Source organism: Rhea americana, unplaced genomic scaffold, assembly GCF_003343005.1.
Source record: "Rhea americana isolate MKP2758 unplaced genomic scaffold, rheAme1 scaffold_246, whole genome shotgun sequence".
Taxonomy (NCBI): Eukaryota; Metazoa; Chordata; class Aves; order Rheiformes; family Rheidae; genus Rhea; species Rhea americana.
The window spans coordinates 965,896-985,679 of NW_028186364.1; the positions used below are offsets into that span (position 1 = coordinate 965,896).

At 42.4% G+C, this 19,784-nt stretch overlaps 1 protein-coding gene across 1 annotated transcript in view; it reads left to right on the forward strand.

Moving 5' to 3' along the window:
* The window catches only part of CSMD2 (CUB and Sushi multiple domains 2), a 324,269-nt gene that overhangs the window by 214,748 nt on the left and 89,737 nt on the right, over positions 1 to 19,784 (forward strand). The window contains exons 22-29 of the mRNA XM_085306730.1: positions 1,404 to 1,573; positions 3,519 to 3,675; positions 4,055 to 4,246; positions 5,588 to 5,714; positions 12,767 to 12,969; positions 15,477 to 15,668; positions 18,201 to 18,339; positions 18,862 to 19,049. Of these exons, the coding sequence (XP_085162856.1) occupies positions 1,404 to 1,573; positions 3,519 to 3,675; positions 4,055 to 4,246; positions 5,588 to 5,714; positions 12,767 to 12,969; positions 15,477 to 15,668; positions 18,201 to 18,339; positions 18,862 to 19,049 (1,368 nt within the window). The remainder of the gene's footprint in view (positions 1 to 1,403; positions 1,574 to 3,518; positions 3,676 to 4,054; positions 4,247 to 5,587; positions 5,715 to 12,766; positions 12,970 to 15,476; positions 15,669 to 18,200; positions 18,340 to 18,861; positions 19,050 to 19,784) is intronic.

The window sequence follows — 19,784 nt, forward strand, 5'->3', positions numbered from 1 at the left end:
TTTTGACGTGTTAAGCCCAGATCTCCTGACACCCAAGGTGGGTCAAAACTCCAAAGCTATCTTCCTCCTCCAGCTCTAAAGAGGATCATTCTGGCAAGTTTTGAGTCACACAAATCTGAATTCAAATTTGGCTCAAAATCAAATGCTGTTGATTCATACTACCCAGTGTGGAAAAGAAAGCAGAAATGTTGAAGAAGCAGAGAAGCCTCATTAGAAGAATGAAATAGAAGAGCAACAGACAGCAGATCAGAGTGAATAACAGCAGGAAAAGGACTCTTCTCTCTCTCTTTTTTTTTTTTTCATAATGAATAAAATCATTGCAGGTTATGCCCTGTCAGTAGTTCCAGGGAAGGGGGAAGCAATTACACTAGCATTGACTGCCCCTAGGCATACAGAGATTCCCACCTCAGCTTCTTCTCCTCTATCCCCAACCCCTTGTATTTTGAACAATAAAGGTCATCTTTTTTCTGTGCCACAGAAAATCCTGGAGCCTGTTGTGGGCCTTTGAGTGATGTTTTGGGGGGAAGCAAAAATGGGAAAGCAAAGGATCTCAACTTCTCTCTAGTTGAAATGGCTGTTAGTTGTGAAGCTGAGAATGAAAAATTGAGGAGTAAGGGATAAGGAGACCTTTAAAATACTGACAAATGGTGAATTGAAGAGCTGAGGGCAGAATAAAGAGCAAAAAAATGGAAATGTCAAGTTTTGCCCTCTTTGCTTTCAGGAAATTATTTTGAGGAAGTTTTTATTTATTTATTTATTTATTTCAGGGAGTGCGTTATTGTTTGTAATTATTTGTGGATTTTTCTGAGCATACCTTTCTGCACAAAGAGCTCTTGCACCTGCAACAGTCTGTTACCAGCAATCAGTAATGTGCTGTGTTGACTGTTAAATGAAAACCATTAAGATTTTTATATACTACATAAAATATAAAACTTGTATAGGTTTAGGGTGAGCTTTATCAGAACAACATGGCAGAAAGCTTTACCTATTTCAGTCTCATAATAGTTTTAAAATTTGCTTCTGTTTCATGAATCAGGAAGGAATATAAACACATGCACTCTTTTAAGTGGATAATGACTTTCCCTGGGTTTCAGAATGTGTTTCTGAATTTGGATCCAAGATAGCATTTAGGCACTCCAACTTTGTGCAACTTACTTTCACTGTCTATATAATGAGAGGATATTAATCTCTTTTCTAAAGGATGAGAGGTTTAATGATAGTAAAAGTGCTAGTAAGTGCTATTTTGTTTACTGACTGCACTTGGAAATAGATCCATGGATATGTTAGCAGATGAGTATAGAAGGGAATGAGCATCTGTGGCCATTTGAAGGAATCACCTGCATGTGCGGTATGGCTAGACTATACATGTGGTTATTAAAATATGTCTTTTTGTCTTTGTATAGCTGAATGTGGTTCATCTGTAACTGGAACTCAAGGTGTTCTGCTGTCCCCCAACTACCCAATAAATTACAACAACAACCATGAATGCATCTACTCCATCCAGACTCAGCCAGGAAAGGGGATTCAGCTGAAAGCCAGAACTTTTGAACTGGAGGCAGGAGATGTTCTCAAGGTAATTCTTCTGTCTCTGGCAATGAAGAATGTGCTGCTGAGAAACGAGCAAGGTCTGAAAGGGAAATGATGTTCTAAAACTGTAGCAGAGTTGGCTGTAGCTAACCTCTGGAAAATGCCACCCTGACTCTGTCAGTGCTGACAGTTCAGTCGTGGTTTTAGTAATCTGCATAGGTCAGAATACTAGGAATTGGACTGACATCCCCCAAAATGTCCTTTATACAGTAGTGACTGGTTACAGCAGTCGCTTCTCTGTCATTAAATTACTGGTGCACAATGTTTTTGAAGACAGCAGCAAGGTTCCTGTGGACCAGGCTCTTCTCTAGGCAAGGCAGTGGAGCTAGGACAGTAACTGTGTTTCCCTTCTGAGATTGGAGCAAGACTCCAGTGATGATGATAGATGTGTGAAACAGTATTTTCTGGCCTGTGGACACCAGCTAATTATCTTTTATCACTGCTGTGCATTAGTTTGCTACGCTCGATGGTGTACCCTGTAATCTTAGGGAATCAGCGCCTCTGAACCTCACTAACTCATGCTGGTCTGTGGCAGCTGCACCAGGACAGCAGTGAATGTCCTTTGCGTGTCAGCCTCTCTGTGAGTCTGAGTTTGCTTCAGTCTGCTAACGAATGTGCGGAAAAAAAAATTGTATCCTATAAAAATGTTGGTATCTTGGCCATATCACTGCAGCCTCTGCTGCGAAGTCTTTACTGAGATGGAGGGAAGGCTTCACTCTTTGTTACATATATTGTGCAGTACTGTTTGTCTGGTTCATCAAGAATCTTTTGAACTCAGCAGAGGTAATGGAAAGAATCCATATGAAAAAATAAGAGGTTATTTTTATTTTAAAGAAAAATGCCTGTGAAATTGGGTGGCTAATTAAAGACAGGCTTTAAGCCAGCATCTTTGGGCACCAAATGGAGTAACAGAAACTGTACATTTCAAAATGTAGAAATACTCATTAACTCTAGAAGAATAACATTGTTTTAGAGATTTGCTGGAGCACCAGGCAGCCCTCCCTTGCAGCTAAAATTCAGTTCTTATGTGCACCATTGTACAGTGGAATCTGTTAACACATGAGGAAGCATGAGGTTCTTAGCATTATTTTTGTGTTTCTGAGAACCAAGGATGATTTGCCCCAAGAAAGGGATTATTTAAATGCAGAACTCCAGACCCAAGCTCCTCAGTATTCCCATACTCTGCCTTAGATTAATCTGCATTTACAAGTTTCAGGATCCTGTATAGGAGGAGACAAATCCAGGCTGAATTCTATTAACCACAAAGAAATATTTTTTGTAGGAGGCATTATTATTACAAGATTCATGCTGCTGTGCTAAGCCATCTTCCCAGACAGCATCTCTGTCCTTATTTAAGTGCCATACTTCTGCACTGTGTAATCCACATATTTTCAACCGAGAATCACTAGAAAGAGAGAGAGAGATTTCCAGCTAATGCAAAGAATATATTAGTTATGAAAGACCTGGTGTTCTTTCAACAGTTGTCAGCAACTTCTCACATATTCCCCAAGAAATTTGCTATCAATCTCCACTAGTGAAAGTTGCCCTTCATTCTCATAGAGAATCATCCTATCCACAAGATTTTTTTATTGTTGTTTTTAACAGCGTTGGGGTCAACACACATTTCTGAGACATTCTAGAAGGAAATGTTTTTCCTCATAGCTCTGCTACACCTTTTGAAAGAGAAACTTGTTTAGAAAACAGAACAGTGAGTGCAGTATAAGTAGAGATATAAGGAGAAAGACAACATCCTCCAGGGTATGAATCCTGCTTTTCTAATGAGCAGCATCATAAAGCATTATAGAGTCAGACTCCTAGTTGGAATAATCTCACTGGCTTCAAAAGGCTGACTGTTCGCACTTTTGGAGGATTTGGCCCCTGCTTTATCAAATAAAAGATGTTTTTCAGTGTGTATTTCTTGTTCCTCCTAGGTCTACGATGGTAGCAATAGCTCTGCTCGCCTGCTGGGTTCCTTTAGTCGCACCGAAATGCTCGGCACCAGTATAAACAGCACTTCCAGCACCATGTGGCTCGAGTTTATCACCAACAGTGAGAACACGAGTAAAGGCTTTGAGCTGCAGTTTTCTAGTAAGTCTTAGGCCCATGTCCTTGTGAAATGGGAATCCTAATTGTAATAATGGATTTTTGTGTTGCAGTTGCGTGACGAGACAAAGCAATCCTTTCTCAAAAGAGGTTGTCATCCAAAGTGCGTTGAGAACAGAGGAGATGAGTATGTCAGCATACCTGTTGTGAATGAGCCAGAGGCCCTACAGAAAGCTTAGGTCAAAGCAGAGATACAAGATCTCTGGGATCTTACTCAAATCTTAAGCAAAAAGTATAATTCTCAGTATAGCGTTTCTTCTTTTCAGGAAGAGATTGGGAGAAGAAAATATTTAATACTATGTGTGTTAATACTTTCTAAGTTTTAAATATCTTGTGAAAACTGACACTATTTCTCCTGCCTCAGGTTTTGAACTCATTAAATGCGAGGACCCTGGCATCCCACAGTTTGGCTACAAGGTCCATGACGAAGGACATTTTGCTGGCAGCTCTGTATCCTTTAACTGTGACCCTGGCTATACCCTGCGAGGCAGCAGGGTGCTGGTCTGCCTGACTGGGGAGCGGAGAGCTTGGGATCAACCCCTGCCAACCTGTGTAGGTGAGACAGCTCTTGCTTTCAAGTCCTCTGAAATGTACTTTGCTTCGGGCTTCGTGCTGAACATGCTCTCTTCCTCTGTAGCTAACACAGGTGACATTGACTCCAGCATTGGTTACACCTATCTACATCAAAAAAAGACAGTACTAAGGATCCCCTGTACGGTATCTTCTGATCAAGAGCAGTGACCCCTGCAAAATGTCTGCTGGCAGTCTTGACACAAAACACTGTGCTCTGAGCCCTTCAACACAATTTTAACAAGGCTTTTTGCTTCTTGTTGAGGACTCGACTGCTTTTCCAGGCCTTGTCCTTTCACTTGAATATGCTAAATAGAGTGACAGTTTCTGATAAAGGCAGTTACCAATGTGTGTCCAGGTTTTTGACAGTTGAAAATCAGGTTTATTTGAGAGCTGCCTGACATTTGATCCCAGATATTTTAATTCCCTGGGTTAACCTTTGCTAAGGCCTGAGTTCCCCTTTTCCCGTAAGGCTCCAGAAGGATATACCTTTGCCTAGAACACTCTGGAATTACAGTTTGGGTATCTAAATGAAGTGCTACTGATCTGTTACTCAGTAACCACATAATTAGCTAGTATTTTCAGGACACAGTGATGTTCTTACAGACTTGCTCGTTTTGGATGTCTCAGCAACTGCCAAGCTGTTTTCATAGTTGTAAGCAATGTACTCAGATACTGGCACTCTGAATTCTCCCATGAGTCAGGAACCCCCTGCTGAATTTTAGCCTTAAGTATTGAGGCAAAAGGGCAAATTTCAGTGATTCACCCATCTTCTTAACCTTTACCCTATTTGCTTTATGTATATTGTGTATGATASTCATGTCTATGTGAGTATATGGAAACTCATAGAATTTTAATGGACACATCATGAAAATATTACAGAGCCTCAAGTTCTTTGGAAATTCATTTAGCAGATACATAGGCACATTGACTTCTTCATTTTGTCACACTTGCAAATTGTTAAGACTTTTTGCAGATAGAAGCAGAATCATTGAGCTCTTTCACTCCACATRTATGAATTAGGGAAAGAAGTATGCTGGCAGGCTCTGCCTTTGTTCACTGTGAAGCCAAAAAGATGGGGGGAAGTTGTTCTTCGCTTTGACAGCATGTCAGATTTCAGGAACATACACAGAAGTATGGAGCTATTCTGATGACTCACTTCTTTAGCTGAATTAAGTGRCTGTCCTTGCCTTTGGTTTGTAGAGTTTGAGAATCGGTTTAAGTGACAAATTCTCTYTCCGTTGTAATCGGGATGAAATTTGCATTGTTGCCAAGTGAGAACCATAATTGTAATGAATCTTCTAACTAACCCATGTGTTGCTTACAGCTGAGTGTGGGGGTACTATCAAAGGGGAGTCGTCAGGACGGATACTGTCTCCCGGCTACCCGACCCCCTACGATCATAATCTTAATTGCATTTGGACAATCGAAGCAGAAGCTGGTTGCACGATAGGGTGAGTCGGAGGCGGGGGGGGGGGAGAACTCTTTGCTCCTGTTTTTTACCTGCAGCTGTTCTTAAACGAGGTGATGATTTGCTTTGTGCTTTCATAGCTTGAGGTCAGAGCTAGGTAAAAGTTTGGTTAACTTTCTGTTGTTGAGCTGCACAACTTAGGCACCACTGAAATCCCCCAGTAGTTTTGCCATAGGAAACCTGATTTTGATATTTTAAATGTAGCTCTACTAAGTTAATGGTTATTGTAGTTTGTTTTACTTTGCACATACAGCTTCTTTTTCCAGTTGTAGATCAGTAATTACATAAAGTGARTAAAGAGAATATAGTGTCGCTTTGAGAGTCACAACTGAGAGCTAGTGCTGGTTTATCTCCTTGCCAGATTGAGTTCTTCCCCCTTCACTTTTGCTTTTTAGCCATATATGACCTGTGCCTGTAACATCTATTGTGCCAAGTGGTGGTGAAGCCAGATTACTTGCTATTTTTGCCTGTGATGCTACTGTGTTAAAATAGCATCTAAAGCTTTTACGTGTATATAGAGTATAAATGCCCTTCACCCCTTCACTTAAGGGATGTATGCAGAAACAAATCTCTTCCAGCAGACTACAGTGCTGAATTTCCAAACAATATCCAATATGTGTCCAAGTGGCATAATCCTGAAATGAGGACATATATATATAAAATTGCTTGGAAGATCACATCCAAGCAAAGGATAATGCAAGGCAGTTACAGATTTGGTTCATCTCCCGTTCATGCTGCCAGAGGAAATTAACACTGAAACGAGTGAGCTTTGTCAAGTTATTTTTGTGTAAATGAATGAACGGTCAGGCATAGGTATCCCCAGATGTGAGTGGACAGCAAGAAAATGAGACCTTGGTTTTCATCTTCTAATTGCATTTTTTATGGTTTTAATAATAAAAAAGCAGATAAAATATAATTATCCTCCCAAAAGGAAGGCTCAAGGTGCTTTCTAATCATACGGTCTGTACAGAGACCCAAGACAGTTTCCTCCTCCTGCTCTTCTGACTTTTCTTATTGTTCTGTTATCACTTTGCTTTTGGAAAATGGCAGTTTGAAATGTTAATTTGTTTATAAGTTATATGAACTTGGCAGTTAGGTAAGCATGATATTGAGAACATTTGGCTCATAAAGTTAATGCAGCCACCAGCAGAATCCAAGCAGTTTTCTATTCTGTAATACTTCATTTGTGATCTCTGCTGCTCACCGTTATTGCCTCATCGAAATCTGCCCCAAGCTTTGCCAAGCCAGTTCCACACTGCTCCATATATACCTATATATTTCAGTCTAGCTAAAGCCATCTTCAGCAGAAAACAAGTATATTTGCAAGTAAAGTTTTTGTTGATTGATGCAACTTGGAGAGAGCAGGGTAAATTCCAGGTTTATTCAATAGYAATCCTGCTCTCCCAGGTTCTCCACATCATCATTTCTAATACTTGTTAGTTGGTGTATCAGCCCCGTTCCTGTGCTGACCTGAGACCTCTTRCTGTTGCATGTCTGCACTTGTTTGCTGTTCTGTCAGTGTGCTTCTATCTTCTCCRTAGCTTCCTTGCTACATCAGCGCTGATCTCTTCAACAGAGACTGTTAATCATGCTGAGCTYTGTCGTGCTTCTGGTAAAAGGATTTACGCTAGAGATAAATTTGATCCAGTATTTTTGATTTTACTTAACGCAGAAATTCCCTCTGCTGACTCTGCTCTTCAGTATGGTTCAGTAATGGATGATTTCTGGTATCAACCTATAAGAAAGAGCATAGCCAGTGCAGTCTGAATTCTGCATGGGCAGCTTCTAGTGGTCTGTCTTTTCTTGAAGCCTCCTCTTTTTTGCACTCTCTTATAAAAGATTCTGAAAATTCCCATGCAGTTTTTTAACATTTGTTGCTTCCTAGAAGTATATTGACTCCTTTAACCAAACTTATCTCCATGGAAGTTTTTCCAGGATCCTTGTTGCAACTGTTGCATTCMAGTTGCCACACACGTGGTCTGTTACGCTAATAGCACCTCCTGGCTTACCCACTTTCTGATGCAGATGGTAACTTCTCACTCTGAATCKTCAATGCTAAGACCAGACGTAAAGACTGCAGCAATAATAGTGATGTTTTTGCCAACCATCAACCAGGCAATGATATTAGTTGGAGTCTAAATACACAGTGTGAACTTGGTTCATGTTTAAAGCATGGCATGACAGCTCACAGCAGTGAGGTGAAGTACATATCCCYAGAGCAGGCATTGCTCCCACACCTACTGCATACAGAACCCCAGAGCTAGGCATCTGTGATGAATATGACCTTCTTTGACACGCAGACTTTAGCAGTAAGGCCTGATTATTCCTCTCTGACTTTTTTCCTCTCCTCAGCCACGCTGGGTATCAATAACAGATTTTATATCTGGGCTGGGCTTTGCCTGTATGAATTAATCTGGAGGGGGAAGTAGGCATGAAATCCTCCTTCCATGCTTCCCAAAAGTGTRTGAGACTTCCTCATCCCCATGATGGCTTGAGCAGGTGAGCTTTACTCACATGTGCAATCCTATCCACTTGTGTAGGGGTACACAAATGAGCAGAGCGGTCTGCTTGCCTTTGCAGGATCAGCCAGAGTCTTGAAGAGGGCCAAGACTGAAATGAAGTGATGCCAGGCAATAGTATGGTAATATACCTTGTGACCCCTCCTTTCACCAGAGATAAAAGCTCCCTTCTTCTGCTCCTTTATTTGGCAGCTCAAAGAGAACAGATGATCTCTGGGTTGTTGAGAGAGCACATTTTCAGCAACTTCATTTTTATGGTAATCCATTGGAAAAATAATCCTCTTCACGCATGATACAATTGTATAAAGCCCTCATTTATAACTTGCATTAAAATTAATCACCAAAGCCTTTTGAATAAAGCTGTATCTGCACAGAATGATGGGAAGGAAAGGAAAGAGAGAAAGATAGACTAATTTTTCTATCCATTATTGCTGTGAATGTTAAAGGGTTGCACTTTGAGAGAAGATGGATTGTGTGCGCATGCAAACACGTGTGTGTGCATGTGCACRCACATGCATACACACAAAGTTACAGTGACTTGGCTTGTCCTGGGAGACTCTGGGGAGAGAGGGGAAGGAGGAGGAGGATGTACTGGGAAATGAATGAAGCTTGCCTTCAAGTGCTGCTTGCATAGCTGAGAGTGAATATGCAGTTAGAAGTGGCAGMGGCATTTTAYTGCAGAGCAGCAATCTCAGTGTCATCAGARAGTTTATTGATATTGCTAACACTAGTTTAATGAATGGTGCTATATTGATAGGTTCATTTTTCACAGTCTTATCTAGAAATATGGGTAGAAATATCTGGCTGTTGCAGTTTGCTTCTGTGGAGACTTGTAGGGGCGTAGCATGTAGCAGTGTTACRTTTGGGAACCCTCTCCTGGCCGAGAGGGTGACGGCACGAAGTCCTGCAAGCTGCTGTTAATGACAAAAGACCTGCGGCTTGGCGCGGGCTCTGCAGGCATCGGCCAGCGCGGCTGTCCAGCTGTGTTCGGCTGCTGAAGCCATCTCAGGGTGGAAGCTCAGCCTGCTGCACAGCCAGGCTGAGCTGGGGAGAGCCAGGCCTTGGGTGGGAGACCTCAGCGGGGAAAGCCCCAGGCTGGTTAGGCAAGTCGTGAGGATGCTCTCTGGAAAGCTGGGGCTAAATGACTTGTCAAAGAKTGTACAGACCTGGCCTCCTCCTCCTCTCCGTTCCTTGCTAAGCTGGGAAGTGTTGCCCTCTGTCACCTATGTATATAGCTTCAATTCCTAATTTGCTTTTAGTTGCATTTTCATGCGTGTAATTGAGATTGTCAGAGTGCAAAAATAAAACCCTTTTCTCTCCATTGTCTGCTGAACTGGTTGCTCTGTCTTGTCTTAAATTAAGCCCTGCTGGGAATAGAATCAGGATGATAGAAAAATCATGCTGTAGGGTTACAGATGTGCCTATTGAATAGATTGATTTGCTCCAAAGAACACTAGTTCTTCTTAATAAAATCCACTATCCCAATAGATGTCTGAACCAACTGGCATTTGACAACCTGTGCCTTGCCACTGTGTCATCTGCTTATCCTGCTGAAAGCATCCTCCTTGTTGGTAAATCCTGCTGTAATTTGCTTCTTAAAAATAAATTAGGGAAGAGAGTTGCTGTGGCCAGCAGTTAGTCTTGTCCCATGATTGAGCTGGGATTGTGCTCTCCCAGGCAGCAGGACAGATCTGAAGGAGTCTCGGGGGCCAACCCCACCTTGGTCTCTGCAGGGTCTTCGGTTACTCCAACGTCTTCCACAGTGAGTTTTCTCTGGCAGTTGGGGCTAACTAGCACAGGGTAGCCCAAAAGCAAGTATCATCAGGCCAAGGCACTTACAGAGAGTGGCTCTGCTATAATCCATTCGTATTTTCCTTGAGTCTGGCTTTTTTCACTTTGCTCAAGGTCTCTGCTGGGTAGATTTATGAATCAGCTCTTTTGGATTCTGTCGGATTCTGTGGCTGTCATTTTGTTGCTGAGTACATTGCAGTATATATATTTTTTTTATGGATCTACCTTATTTATTTATGTCTGCCCTGGATAAATGGGAAAGCAGCCAAGCGAATACTTCCTTGTTTTCCTCAGTGGGCTCTCTGTCAGGATTTTAAGCCCAGTATCTGAATGTTTTATTTTCGCAGGTTTTCTTGGTACAGTTTATAGATCTGTGTCCCCGTTTCGGAATAGCATGCCTGGAGTTACCCTGTGTTAACCTGATCTCATGGTGTCAGGTGGTATTTTCCCCAATGATAATGTGGCGATGAAAAGCAGAAGCAATTAAATGGYTTCTCTTTGGTTGGCATTTTAAGTACAGGAATGAAAGGGACTGAACCTTGATGTATCACACACAGCCTTTAGTTGATAACTCCCTTAGGTGTATCAGTAATGACCCTATCTTATGGTTAGATGGTACTCCTCCTCTTGGAAGATTCAAACGTTCATTGCAAAGTCTCATCTGTGCAGCAGCCRCTTCAAATCCTTCTGCAATGGAGGTTGTTTTGGCAGGGAGAAGCGTGGTGCAGCATTCCCACCACCTGGGATTTTGGGAACCAGCACCACCAGGCTGTGGCCCAGGGTCAGTCAGTGGGGGCACACTTGGGGGTGAGTTCCCTCACCCAGTCACCCAGATGACTGCTGGTACTGTGGGCTTTGCCCAGGGGGGTTCTGAGCAGGTAGAGCCCTGTTTTAGTTCAGAAACAGGTGAGATGAGAGCTCTGAGTAGTACTGCTGCAGGCGGTTACATACTAGGGAGTGTTTGATGCACACTAAAGCCTTGTAGCCCTCTCTTCAGAGCAATAATATGCAGAGTAAGGAAATGGCATCTGCATTCAGAGCAGCGTAATAAATACCAGGTGGAGACCACAGTGTCATTTCACTGGCTGCTGCCAGCTTCTTCATTTTTGTCTTCTCTCCCTCCCCTTCCTGTTGCGTATTTTGGAGAGCTGGCTCATGCCATTCCTTTATCGCTTGCTCAAGTTGTTTTGCTAGCTGACCTTGATATAGCTTTGCAATATCCAGAGTTTTATAGAATGTGTCAAAATCAACTTCAGTGTAGGAGGCATCCAGGAGAGAAACATGCTGCACCTGGTTCATCATTGCTTTGAGTGGAGGTGCCTGCTGTGCTCACTTGTGGGTTTTCTGCTCTCCCCGTGCCAAGAGTGCACAGATGCCATGAGGGGTTACAGGAGCTTTCTTTTTACCTCTTCTTCTCAGTTTAATCCTAAATGGCTGTATCGTCAGATTTTGCTTTCTTCTCTGTTGTACTCGCTCAGGGCTTGCTGCATTGCTGGTGGAGTTCCCCATCCATCTGTCCTTGCACAGGATTCAGGGCTGCCTTGTAGCATCTCAGGTATAATTGCTCCCCATCCCAACACTCCACACTCAGCACAGTTCTGTCATGTACAAGTGTCTCCCTGAGTTCATGTTTCTGTACTGAAACTCAGTCCATCCTTGCCTGTATCAGTCTCATCTCTGTTCTTGTATCTCAGACATGACTACTGCAATCCAGCTTTCAGGATGTGCCACCTTTCCCATCCACACACCCTTTTATTCCCCTTTTTATTAACCTCTGGGACAATTAATAACAGTGGCCTGTTAAGGATTTCTTTTCCATCAGCATCAAGATGGTGTTTTAAGTAGGAGTTGATGTTGGTTGTTTTCCTCCTTTTTTTCCCCCGTTACACAAGATTAGCTTGGTGCCAGGAGCAAATTCTTTGATCTGCATACTTGTAACAAAAATCAATGCATTTTATCAGTAAATGCTGGCCCTTGACAAAAAGGTATTCCTTGCAGGACACCAAAAATCAAAAGGACAGCCAAGGTTGTTGCTGTGTGCGACACAGGGACAATGTGTGAATTGGATGAATTTACATCGGTTGTCTTAAGGGACCCTAGCCCATTTCCTGCTAATTTGCCTTTTAGAATAARTTTCTCAATATTTCTGTGTTTATCTATAATAGAGCTCAGTAAAACCAAGGACAAACCTCTTGTCCTCCCCTTCACAGTCTCTGTGCCTCCACCACAAGTTTCCAGGATGCCCTTGAAGGCTTTTGTGTGTGTGACAGCTACTCATTGTAATGTCTGAGCACTGCCAGTGCAAAACCAGCAGTGACAAGTCCAGCTGGGGATATTTCCTCTGCTCACTGTGGGCTTTTGGACCTTTACTTTCTTTCTGCTCAAGTCTTTGAGGAGAGATTAGTAATTTATTTGCTTAGGATAGGAAACAAAAAAGGGTCCAAATTTTCAGAAGACGTTAGCATCTGTGATTCAGTTGCTTTTCATTTATGGACATAAGTGTTTTATTAAGGAGCTATGTGACTAAGAGATCTTGTTTTYTGTAGAGAGATAAAGTTATTCAGAGGGCTACAATATTTTGTGCAAGGTGAGTGGCAGATACTGGAAGAGAACATGATTCTTACTCAGTGGGCCATGCTACTGTAGGTTAGTGCCTTTTTAACTCTTTCCAGTAAAAGGCAGAGCTGTATTTGTGGTGTGACCTCCAGTTGTTTTTGCCACACAGGCTCCATTTCATGGTTTTCCACACTGAGGAGTTCCATGACGTGCTGAGGATATGGGACGGTCCAGTGGAGAATGGGATCCTCTTAAAGGAGATAAGTGGGTCTGGCTTACCTGGTGATGTGCACAGTACTTTCAATTCTGTCATTCTTCAGTTCAACACTGATTTCTTCACAAGCAAGCAGGGCTTTGCTATTCAGTTTTCAGGTAGGCTTTATGGTATTTCTTAAGCTTTGGCCAGACGTGGTTTTGCTAATAAGTGATTTCCACCTTGCAGGTACTGATGGTGAGCAAATGCTTCTATTGAACCCAATAGCAGGGACTGTGGAGTCTGTAGAAATACAGGAAACTTGTAGCTTGTCTTTGAAATGCAAGTGACTTCTGTCCACGACTCTCTGGCCATGGACAACTTCACAGTGGTGAACCCRGCAGCAAGACATAGAACAATACATTGTGGCATACACAAGAAAGGACTGGAGACATTTTCCACTGCATTTCCCACAGGTCCCTTAGAGATCACAGTATGCAGAGAACTTCCCCTGGGCATTCTGAGCACAGCTGGCCAGTGGTCTCTGAAAACCAAGTCTATCAAAAATCCCTCAGATTAGATCTCCTGAGAGGCAAATCACAAAATTCTTGAAAATATTGGCTGTAGTGATGTCACTGCAAGCAGCAGCACTACATGTGATATAATGCAGCTATAATCTGGTTATTGTCTGATAGCCAAGACTCATTGCCTAAGACCTGACCTTGCAAATGCATTTATTTCAGTTACATTAGGATAATAAATCTCTGTATTCACATGTAGGTTTCTGATTTCTGAGCCTTCACTGGCATGTCCATTAACCAAACAGACAGAGACCTATTTTGGAGATGCTAGTAACCAGCTTGGGAACTACTAGGTAAATAGTCATAAGACTTCTCTGGGGTTCGAAAGTACCTAGGCAGCAAGGTTCGTGCTGTGTCTCCCCAAGATTTTGCCCACTGATTTCTGTTCCGGGTGCCTACTGTGGGTTCAAGGACAGGCCAGCTCTTTGGGAAGAACAGCAGAATAGGATCTTTTCTGAGATGACCAAGACAGAGGGACAGCTTTGGGGTTGCTGAAGGTGGTTGTGCCTCTCTGTCTTTGCCAGGCTTGTGTCTCAGTGGCAGAGAGACCAGAATAGTTCTGCTAACTTGTCTTATCTTCAGTGGCACAGAGAGCAAGAGAGGGATTTTCTCTGATTCTTTTAAGAAGAGCTTGCTGTAAACTGGCTAGGTGTAATAGACTCATATCAACTTAGCAGGAAATAAGCTCCGCTCAGCTGCCTGATACAGAGCTGGTCTTTATTGACTACTCCTGCTCAAAGCCTTTGTTCACAAGGTGTGACTAAGTAGTCAGACCTAAGCTGAGAAATATACAGTTTCAGATCTTGTGAACTTTAAGGATCTATATAAGCTTACAAAACTTCTCTTTCTCCATAACTTTCCATACTGTTAATTAGCTCTAGTGTTGATGGGCCTTGAGCTCAGTCAGCTGTGAAGTCAGTGGGGCTGTGCGCCTTGCTGCCAGCTGAGAAGCTGGTGCGCTCCTAAATAGCAAAGGGAGTGAGATACCAACGGGAGGTCATCTRATACCTCCAAGGGATGCAGCAGTGAGACTGGGAGGGAAACACATGCATTTCTGAAAGGTCAGACTTGATGCTTCACAAAGCTAAAGGCTAAATTCCCCTGCCACTCAGTGAAAGTGAAAAGTGCAAGTGGTGTAGTTTATTTTGCAGCATGTGTCTGACACAGAATYCTATAAAAATGCCATGTAAGATCAGTGGATGCCTGGACATGCATGTGCACAATTACACATCAAACTTGCACTCTGTGTAGTGCACTTGAACTTGTCATTCCCCAGAGCCTTTCCCAGCTGGAGTAACAAATGCTCAGTACAAAGTAGAAATCAGTTTTGTGTATGTGGCAACTTTAAGGGATACCAAAGGAGCAAAGATGGAGAAATAAAGTCATTGCTTGCTTGGATATGTGTTCAAAGAGAGAGTCTAAGTACAGTCAGTACTTGACTTCTGCAGTGTGAATTTTGGTTTCTCTCACTTTGTGTCTTTCTTACTGTCCTCTGCAAATGAGTCAAGGGAAATAGGAAGAAATGTGACTTTGTAGTTGGGTGATAGCCTGGGATTTGGAATAGCTGGGAAACAAACCATAGTCTCCCACTGATTCCCTGTGTAGTCTGTGCAGATGTGGTCGTCTTTCCTTTCTGTGCCTCTGTTTCAACGATGGAAATGATGCCTCTTCCCAATGCAGAGAGAGCATTGAGATAAGTAAACTACAGTATTAAAGGTTATAAGATGAGAGAATATCAATGGCTTGATTCAGGCTGAAATCAGGACATGATGGAGCTGAAGTTATATCTGATAGAGCCTAAAAATCAATGTTTGTAACAAGTGAAGGTCTGTGCTGAAAGGCCCACGGCAGGGATGGGGGAGTGTTTATAAAGGTCTTTTTAATCATCTGCAAAATATTTTGAAGCTACACAGGAAGAGAATTAGGAAATGTGTTTCAGATAATAATGTGAGTGAGGGAGCAAGTTTTAATATTTTAGTATGAAATTCAGTATGTTTAAAATGACTAATAAAAGGGGAAATACCTCATCTTTGCATGAAGCAATGGATGTAAGTGAGGAGGAAATTCTGCAAGCCCTTATTAAACATATTTTAAATACTCTTCAGTTTCTACAGCCACTTCCTGCAATGACCCAGGGATTCCCCAGAACGGGAGCCGGAGTGGTGACAGCAAAGAGGCAGGTGACTCCATCGTCTTCCAGTGTAATCCAGGATACGCTCTGCAAGGGGAAGCCAAAATCACTTGCGTACAGATTGAGAACAGATTTTTCTGGCAACCAGATCCTCCCTCCTGCATAGGTATGTTACACGTGTCTGTCCTCTCGTTGCACCAGGCTGCCTGCCCTGATTTCCTTGCAAGACTGCTGTATCTGAAAGGCACAAGTCCCACCTGGTTGGAAGAGATGTACAACATCTCAGATAGCTATCCACTGCCTGCAGAATTACTTTCTAAGTTTGTTCCTAGAGATCTTAAAGCCGTTGTTTAGCTCTGCCTGCAGAGTGCCTGGGACAGTGAGGACCTAGGTGAATGATTTCTGCATATAGAGACGGTTTTTTAAGCTTGTAAAGTAATAACAGAATCTCATAAAAAGAATGTTTTTAATATATCCAAGACATACAAAAATAGTCATGCTAAGCACATAAAAGCAATAAATATTAAATTTGCTAGCCAATTAAATGCTAGCTAGAAATTACCTATCCTGTAACCTTCACTCCTGTTTATGCAGTGTTATCCCAAGCAAAGAAAATTAGTTAATTCTGTTCCTAAAATCTTATTGAAAGCCAGCTGAGAAGCTTCTACAGCGTGCACAGGATCTATGCTCCCTGCAGGGTGACTTGATTTCTGAATGACTGTCATGATAATCTAGTGTGGCAGCTCTTCAACCTGATTGGGACGATCTTTTTAGTCTTCCTGGAGCTGTAACAAAGTCAGATGGTTGCATGTCATGACCATCTAGCCATTTCCATGTTCTGTTTCACACCAGGAGCTGGGCTTTTAGTCCTTTTCAGAGAGATGTAGCAAGTGCCTTAATCTCAGTGCGAGGTGATCTGAGCTAAGGGAATTCTCATGGGTCATCTTTATTGTAGGCTATTTGACTTAGAGATACTGTGTTGAATTCTTTTTGAACAAAGGCCTTGCAATCTTGTTTTAGGAGACATAAGCTCAATGATAGACCATGAAAAACCTGAAAGCAATTTCTTGCTCTTTCCTTCCCTTCAATCACAAAGGATTTGAGGGAATAATCAGTGGATAGATAAAGTCAGTTTTACAATGACTATGTAACAGGCTGCCTAGTTGAAGCCAAATGGGAAAATGGAGTTTCATTTAAGGTTTGGATTTTGTGTTTGTATTTAGCATTTCAAATACATTTCCCCATCTTTATTTTACCACTTTTGCATTCCCTAAATAATGTGGGCTGAACTGAAACCTCAGCTGAAACGACCCCAGGGATTTGGGGCAATTGAAGTCTGGATCCGGACCCAACTCCAAACAGCAATAACTTGAAGCAGTTTCTAGTTTAAATCCTTTGGAGACTATGGGTGGCATTTTCAAAGAAATCAGAGGGCGTTAAACAGTTGGCTCCCTTAGGCTTTTCAAAAATGAGTCTATGTACTTAAAGTTTCTTCTGAATTTTCCGTTGACTTCACAGTCTGAAAAAGGAATGCGTCCTAAAYGTTAATATGAAGTTTAATGGACATAGCACATATACTTGCGATTCTTCCAAAGTGTTTGGGCATGACCTTAAACTAAACTCTTCTCTGTTCTGTATAGTGATTTCTTTGCCCATTCGGTTGGGATAATGGTTCTTGTTATCTGCAGTAGTCTGTGAGTGGGCTGGACAGAAGTTGTTTTCAGGCCTTGGAGGAGGGTCTGTAGTCTAACTTTCTGATATAAACTTTATTGTACAGCTCAACAAAATTAGCTGATGTTTGGAGATTGTTGGGTATTTGCAAGGAACACTTTATAAATGCCCACAGAAATAGTTTGGTTTTTTAGATGTAATCTTAACCTTCCTCTCAGGTGTGGATGCGTACACACACAAATGTATACACACAACACTTACTCCTTTGTGGAAGATCCTTGCAAGATTTGTCCTCTTATTTCTGTCTCATAATACTTCATTTCCCGCTTAGTGTTTGCATTGCTGCAGGCTGGGTTTTAAGCTCAAATACRTGAAATTAAAGATTGTGCTGCTCCCTCTGTAGCCGCATCCCAAATCTGGCAGGGAGGATGGATCTGAGCAACAGGGGGAATCTTAGAGTGTCAACTCTTATGAAGAGACTGCAGAAAGGCTGACTAATAAATCAATCATGAACATTTGCCACAGTGGAAATGTATGCAGTCACTTTGAGCTTTTAAAAAAAGTAATAATTGATTTTTCAATCAGCTTAGCATTTAATGTGTTGGTGACTGTAGTAAACACGAACARATCATTAGTCCTAGACAACATGTTTTCACTTATTTAGCAACAGTCCAGAATTTGACAGGGAATTGCCTAAATACGTGCAACAGGAAGTCATAAAGCATCTCTCTCTCTCCTCAGTTACTCGGTATTACATTATCTTATCTCATGAAGATTGTAGTAGCATCCGCAGCTCTGTTTCTCCCTGTGTATGTATTCTGCCTGGCATAGCAGAGTCCTCATCTCCATTAAGGCCACTGCATGCTTTGCAATACATATCTTAATACCTATCTGACAACAGTCAACTGTCTCTCTGTCCCCTTATCTGTCCGTATTGGCTGTTCTTTCTCCCTTCCTGTGGTTCACCTACTGCTTTCTGAGCTTTTCTAGGACCAAGCCTTATGCCTGTGCTTGATTTCTTCCTCAGCTCCTTGCGGAGGTATCTTGACAGGACCGTCTGGAGTCATCTTGTCCCCTCAGTACCCAGAGCCCTACCCGCCGGGGAAGGAGTGTGACTGGAAGCTGACGGTCTCACCCGACTATGTCATTGCCCTGGTGTTCAACACGTACGTGCGCCTGAGCTGCCTGGTGCCGCTGCCGTGGGGAAGGGCAGGGGAGCACGCCTGGGGGAGCTGGGCTGGCCTGTGGGTCTCCTCCTCTCTGAAGGAACTGAGTCTGGTAGGAGCATCCCGTAGTGGGGAGTAACTGTTCTCAGATGGACCTTAATTTGGAAAAAGATGCACAGTTTTCAACAGCAGTTTCTCTTTGATAAACGTATGGCTTTTAAAGGGCATAACCATTTAACTCGTACGGCACAGGAAAGCCCTATTGCAACATCAGTGRTTGACAACTTACCTGCCCTTGACAGTAACACCGGTCCTCAATCCCTTAACATACAGAAGGGAGAGAGAAACATCTTGTTCTTCTGCTCTCATCCTGCTTAGCTTAGAAGCTGCCTGGGGGCAGAAGCAGTCTCTTGACTATGTGGTTGTACAACCCSTTGAGGCCACAGTCTGTTGTTCTCCAGGGGCTACTGTAGTTTAATTCATTTCAATTATACTTCAAGTATTCCTCCTCTGTTTCTTCAGCTTTAATTTGGAGCCTGGGTATGATTTCCTTCACATCTATGATGGACCTGATTCTCTCAGCCCCCTCATTGGAAGCTTTTATGGCTCCCAGCTGCCCGAGAGGATAGAGAGCAGCAGTAACAGCCTCTTCCTTGCTTTCCGAAGCGATGCCTCCGTGAGCAACACTGGATTTGTAATCGACTACACAGGTAAAACGCATCTGGAGGTAGCACCTGGGCCATCTGGCTCAGCAAAGTACTTTGTATTTTACCTGCACTTACCCTCAAGTTAAACCACCTAATTGAACCATATGGGAGAAGCTCTAGAAACTATGGGAAACCTCTCTTCAGCTAGGAATCCTGCTGTCTTTGTGGCTACCACCAAAGCTGATTAATATAGAAAGCTGGGAGGTAGAAGTGATCCTGTAGGCTGGCTCAAAGGCCACAATACATAAAGKTAGAAAGAGCAGGATAAAAGGACTGTCATGTGGATGAGGATCAAGCTTGGTTACTTCCATGTGGAGCTTTTTATTAATAGAGAAGAAAATCTTGGCATTTTTTCTTCAAAACAAATGGGAGGAACAGTACCAGGAAGTATATATTTATGCATAGATTCTATTCTGTAAAATCTTCCTTGCTTCTCACTGAATTTAAGTAGTTCTGTCTTCTCCTTAGTGAGCAGAACATGCCTCATAGTTTCACATTTGAGCTTTCAGAGGAGTAGAGAGTGTTGAACTGTTAACYGGGTATTAGGAATGGTCTGTGTTGYCTTGGATTAAAGATTTATTCTTAGCAGCAAGAACAGCTTTGTCCAAGAAAAGGAGGTGCAGACATACATATCCAATATGTGATCTCAATCTGAATTGCTGACACTGTCATTTAAAAGAGTACTAAATTATTGAGTGGCTATCTTTAGAGGCAAGGATCGTGGAGGTGGATGCTTGG